At 41.8% G+C, this 6,181-nt stretch overlaps 1 protein-coding gene across 3 annotated transcripts in view; it reads left to right on the forward strand.

Moving 5' to 3' along the window:
* ACSL3 (acyl-CoA synthetase long chain family member 3) overlaps window positions 1-3,771 on the forward strand; it is a 536,429-nt gene extending 532,658 nt beyond the window's left edge. For all 3 annotated transcript variants that reach the window (XM_085634281.1, XM_085634280.1, XM_085634282.1), the window contains exon 15: window positions 2,208-3,771. In XM_085634281.1, the coding sequence (XP_085490407.1) occupies window positions 2,208-2,365 (158 nt within the window). In that variant the 3' untranslated portion in view covers window positions 2,366-3,771. The remainder of the gene's footprint in view (window positions 1-2,207) is intronic.
* Window positions 3,772-6,181: the final 2,410 nt, after the last annotated feature.

The raw sequence follows: 6,181 nt of genomic DNA on the forward strand, positions 1-6,181 counted from the left end.
ACCTACACAGAGAAATACCCCTTTAGAGCAAATCTAAACATCCCACCATTAATAAATGTGTGTCCCGAGCCCGCAGCCCCATGCCCAAGGGGCAAGACCCATCGTCAGGCCGTCTCGCCCCGTGGGGCCTCCTGTCATCAGGCAATATTAACCCCTTCAGCCCCAGAGAGGCAGCATAGAGAAGTTCCACATGTCCAACTCCCAAAACAGCCCATAAAGCACATAAGCCCAGCTGCAGGTACTCATCTGCTCACGTATCGTCCTGGGAGGCGGTCGGGCCCAGGCCATCCGGCGAGGCTGGCTCACCTAGTCCTCCGTGCGATCCAAGAGGGTCTCTTTTCTTCTCTGACGTCCCCTGCCTTTTCACCGCTCTCCAACCTTCCACCCAGGACCAAGCCTCATCCGGGTGGTGAAGTGCCAGGTATTTCTATCAGCTACGACTCTCAATTTGGCAGGATACATCATCATATATATTATCTGTTTTCTCTTGCAGTGCTTGTTTGACCCCCTCAAAGTTCCTGCGTTTTGTCTGCACCTGGAGGGTAAAGTGGGGGGAAAATCGGATTGATGTGTTGTCTATATGGAGATACCATGCACTCAGCTGTAATTAAAAACTCTTGCAATAATTGTCCGCGGTAGGGTGCCCGGTTTGGGGACAGGGCCCAATGCCCTATGGGCCCTCTCAATTGAAAAGTTGTATACAGTATATGTATTAAGACTGTATACATAGAGTACAGGATAGCTAGGGATAAGATTTATAATATAAATGTATTACTTATGTAGATGATACAAAATCTTTCCCACCCACCACTCGTTTTCGAAAAATCTTTGTAACAAGTCTGCCAGCTTTATACATGTTTATTATGCTTTCCATTTTTGTTTCGAAAGCAGATTATCAGAATTGCTGACACAGCTCATTTTCAAACTATGAATGTTTAAACTTGTCCGTGCATACCTGATTTTTTTTTTTTAATTGCGCTACTCTAAGGATGTTGCTGTGGTTTACAGTTAACAAAGAACAAGCGCTTATCTCCAAAATATATTTAAGGGCCATCCGATGTAGAGAACATTTTTTACCTAGTCCAGTATCTCCCGCAATCATCATCAAGAAGCATTTTAGAATGCTAATTTGTTTGAATCTGTTTGGGTTTTGAGATCTATTGCGATATTTACTGGATGGGCTCCTTACAAAATCTAAAAAGCAGCATTATAGACGATGAAATTCCAAGTACGCAGCATTTAGTATAGTTTAAGATAAGACTAAGAGGAAGATTGGTTGGTGCAAAAGGGACGATGGAGTTTCTAAGGTAAAAGGGGCGAAAATCCTGCATTTGTTGATGAGCTTTGGGAAAGGAGAATTAAATGTTATGAAGTATAAAATAGCTTTTTTTCTGAATGCAACAGCGTTTTCTTGGCATCTCATTTCCTCTGAGGGTGAGTTCAACAAGAAGGGAGTAGCCCCAGAATTCTTTTTTTTTTTTTTTGCAGTAGAGTATTGGTTTGATATTTTTGATTCAAGTCGCATAGCTTTGGCACATTTGTGTTTCTTGCCCAGAACTGAGCCTTCAGGGCAGCAGTGGGTGGGTCGGACACTGGAAGGTCAAAGTTACTATTCTAGCTCCAGAATATTTGGGTAAAAGCAACTTTCCCCCAAACATTCGAGGAGGCTTATTTTCTATTCCAACTCCAAGCTCGGAATATTTGGGGGAAAGTTATAAATTCCCGAAGTATTTTTAGTAAGGATTGGAAAGTAGTAATTTTTAATTGCTCAAAGTGCTGCCCTGAGGGTACAGCTCAGGGCAAAAAACTAGGAATACCGCGTGCGTGAGCTTATCTTGCTTCAAGAGACGGTCAATAACTTTTGCCTATACCATCCCTCCTAGAGCGCTGCTACATACAACATTGCCATTAAATATTGCTGGTTTTAATGGCAATGCTGTAGCAAAAAAACTGATGCCTTTGCCTACAGGGGTTAAAGTAGGTGTGGCAAAAGAGCTGATGTACATTATAATTGCAGTGCATTTCGACTTGGCAGCCAATGCAATCTTTAATAGCTGTGCATGCAAACGTTAACGTGTCTTGTTTAATTCTTTTTTTTAAATAAAACTTGCCACTGTACTTTGAGGAGTACATCCTTTATTTGTAAAGAAAAAAAATACGCTTACTAAGGGTTTGTACCTGCTGTAATTGTTGACTTTCTTGTTTAGCTTCCTTGGAGAAATTCGAAATCCCACAGAAAATCCGCCTGTGCGCCGAGACATGGACACCTGAAACGGGGTTGGTAACAGACGCCTTCAAATTGAAACGCAAGGAACTTAAAACACATTACCAGGCCGACATTGAGCGAATGTACGGAGGAAAATAACGGAATGCTTCCTTTGTCTGGACGCCATTTTGCTGCCCCAAGCCAGCGCAAGCGGGAAATACTTGAATTGAATCTCTCAACATTTGAGACCGTAAAGTAAACCAATTCGAAGCCCATTCCTCGCCTGGAAGTGTTCTTCCGAGCAAAAGGAGCACAGCGTCGTTCACTGACCCCATCAGTAAAATGTTAAGACGGCAAAGTCGAGTCTGTCTCTGTTCTTAGCAGAAGTTGTGGCGTCTCTAACCCTGCTGATTTCCCCAGTCTCGGCACTGGTGGCCAGATACTGATATGGAATCCGCATTTTTTAAACCCAATTTATACATACATCTTGTGTTATTGTTCTGTTTGTAAGTTTAAAAAGGGGTGGCTGTATAGAGGGATCAGTAACATTACTGTATATATGAAACGGTGACTTTTGGGGGAGACTTTTTTAACTTCTGATATTTAAAACGAGTGTTGATGTTGTGAATTTGTGTACATTGGAAACCTGTTTACAAATGAAACCTTTTTTTAGGGCGTGATCGAAGTTTCCTAATGCTGTATAGTCGTCTTGTGTTGGTCGAGAATTAACTTGAATACACAGAGCGCCATCTGCAACGACCACGCCATCTTTGATGTTTCTGGCCATTTGTTTTTGTACACCCATTTTTTCCCTGCTGTTGAGAGTGATTCTGATGGTCGAGACTTGGCAGCAGAGAGAACTCCGTCAATCATTAGCGTTTGAATATTAATTGTCCAGCAAATAGAGTTTGAATTGTTGAGATGAAGAGTTTTGTGTGGCAGTTTTAGGGCCTTTTGCTGCAGATAGTGTGAGGGATTCCACTAAGCAGAAGGGGTGTTGCAACAACTGAGTTGAGTCGGTTACCGCAGAAAAAAGAATACAATAATGTAGTTTAAGGAAGCAAGCATTGACCGGCAGACGCTTTTGGTATCTTTTCCCATTCAGCTTGACCTTAAGTTATTGTATCACTCGTTTCTGTAGTAAGTTCCTGAAGTACTGAAAAGGAAATGGACCAGAAAAAAACGACATATGCATACATGCATCCAGGGTTATATTAAACTAAATCAGAAAACCAAATGTTCTTAAAACCCAAACCACTTGAGGTTAATTGTAGTGACTCATTTGCTTCTTGAAGTGTTTGACTGAATAATTACCTTATGTATTGAAGGGTTTTGTGCAATTTATTTCTTTGTGTTATTTAAAATTCTTGCTCCAGAACCAGCAGTGATCATCGAACAGTTTAAATGTATGAATTGGCATACTTGGCACACAACGTGTCCTCCTAAATAGGCGCTATACTGAAGAGTGTATTCATTAGTACCGGGACTTTTCATAGGAATGAATTGAAAGAATTAAAATGCATAAGGAAAGAAATAAATGTGGCATACAGATCATTTTTTTACCAGTTTGTGTTTTGTGTGAATTTCTGTTATATATCGAGGGGGTCCAGAACTGCTTTTTCAAGATGTTCAAATTGCGATAAATATGTAAATAAGGGTCAGGCCGCAATTGGGTACCCCCCACCCCCCCGAGCCATCTATTACACTTTACAGGGTTTAATTTTCCATTAACTGTTGTAGATGAGAAAGTGACAGCAGTATTTTTAGTTTCTTTTCAGGCCTTTTATTTACATTCATGCCTGTGATAGCCGTACTGTGCCACCAGTCAGTTCTATACTTAAACACGTATTTATATGTGCCAGTTTTTACCCATAGGTGCAAGTGGTTTAGTTCTGATTCAGCAGCCCAACTTCAAAGTATAGTGGCATTACACTACAGCGGTCTCTGTTGATGAATCATCCCTGCCTCCCTCCCTGTGTCATTATCCAGTCATCCTCTGCCATTGCAGTGCTAGGACAGTTCCACACTTTTAGCGTGGTCTTAACTGTATAAGAGAAAGAAGAGATGTCCCAATGCAATGTTTTATTGGTTGTTGTGTGCCGAAGGCGAGTGTCGCAAGAGCAATCATCTAACCACAGTACAACTTGGTCATCCTTGGCTGTACTTGAAAAGAAAGATGCACAATGCCTCTCCAACTCTTAATTCCAGCACCAATTCGGAAAAGTCAATCATTTCATTACCTCAGGGTATAAGGCTCCACCCCGGGTTTCTGGCTGGTTTTCTGCAGCCTTACTTGTCTGGTCTCCCAGCAATGAAGGTTCACAGCCTCTAAAATAAAATGCATGGACTGTTTTTTTCCTTTACTACTGTAACTGGTCCCCCATGACCAGTATCTCTTAGTAAAGCAATCTTCCTCAGGACTGGCTAGCAGAAGTGTGAACATCAAAAACCTAGAAACCCTCCAGTTTCATTTGGATCAAACTTTGAAACGTCTGTCTGTGGCGCAATAACTCACGTTCTTGTGTTATTAAAAATGCAGGTACACGCCTCTAGGTTTAAGGAATAGCTGTCCAGAGATCAGCGTACTTACTATAACCTAAGTTACATGTGCAAAATATGTTTCTGCTTCATGTGCAAAGGCCCTTGTCTTCATATCGCTTCTTTCCTGTGTGTAAAGGGTCTCCAGTGGCAGAATACAACATTTCAAATTAGTCCTTCCTCTGTATGTGTTGATGACCCTTCATATACTTCGATAGGATACACCATTGTTTACCTTCTGAAGTATAGGGAAATGATAAGTAGGCTGTAGGAGGTAGCAGGGTCCTTCCTCCCTGGTGTGGTTGCATTCAAACTAACCCTGGGAGCCTCCCAAGCCTCCATCTTTTCCAGTGGTCATCTCAGGCCTTTGCTCTCTTTCCATTACTATGACAGCACCCACAGAACTGCACAAGAGATGTCTCCGGCATCAGACCGTTCTGAAGATTAAGATGAGGTGCATGAAGTTGTGCAAACCGTATGCTCTGTTTCGGAAAGTAACTGATGCTCCTCTTTAAAAATGTGTCCCCACAAGCTACAGGGATCTATGCATATGTTCCTTGATCGTATGTTTCAACCTGGCACCCCTTAGACGTGAAGCTGAGTGTCTTAGCTGTATCGAAGAAACTGAATAGAACAGTAGTTTCTAGTACCTTTTGCTGTTAATTACAAGATTTCGGTGCCCCTAAGAATACCCTACTACAATGATTTCCACCCTCTAATGTAGTCTGTGTTTTGTCCTGCTGGAGAGTGGTAAAGGGCATACTGAATCTGTGTACTCTACTCAAGAAGACACAGATCTGCCACCTTCAACAAAGTTAGGCTTATCTGGATACTAGCCAAACCTTGTGCCACACAAATTCCAAACCACCCATGGCCTAATATGTGTATTTCAAGAACAAAAAGCTGTGTATATTCCAGAGTATGCCTCCGAGAATGTGACAAATATACCTGATTTGGATTAGTAAACCAAGTGGTCTCACTGTAGCTATTTGTGATCAGTGATACAACACTATGTGGCTTTAACGAAGGCTTTGAGTGCGTAGTTATGTGTGCAAGTACTCTCCTATGAACCGAATCGAGTGACCGAACTCTCATGCTGTAAAATATTCTTTGGCCACTACACATAAAAAGGCCTCACAAAGTGGAGTAGCCCTTCCGAGCTTCATCTTATGTCGCCCTTTTACTTTTGAAAAATGTATTTTCTTATTGAAGCTCAGGTGGCCTGTGTTAAAAACGTAATCTCAGAAGATTGTGCTACGCACCCAGCAAGTCATGTTCCACTTCAGGCTAATGTTCTAAGACTGTCACATTAATCCTTGAAGGAGTGATGTCTACCTGGAGTCATTCTTTATTATGGTAGTGAGTTGCGCATACCCGTTGTAAATTATTTACGTGCCTGACTATATTGAGACACTCATCTGTCACTTGATTTGTTAG

Source organism: Triturus cristatus, chromosome 11, assembly GCF_964204655.1.
Source record: "Triturus cristatus chromosome 11, aTriCri1.1, whole genome shotgun sequence".
NCBI lineage: Eukaryota > Metazoa > Chordata > Amphibia > Caudata > Salamandridae > Triturus > Triturus cristatus.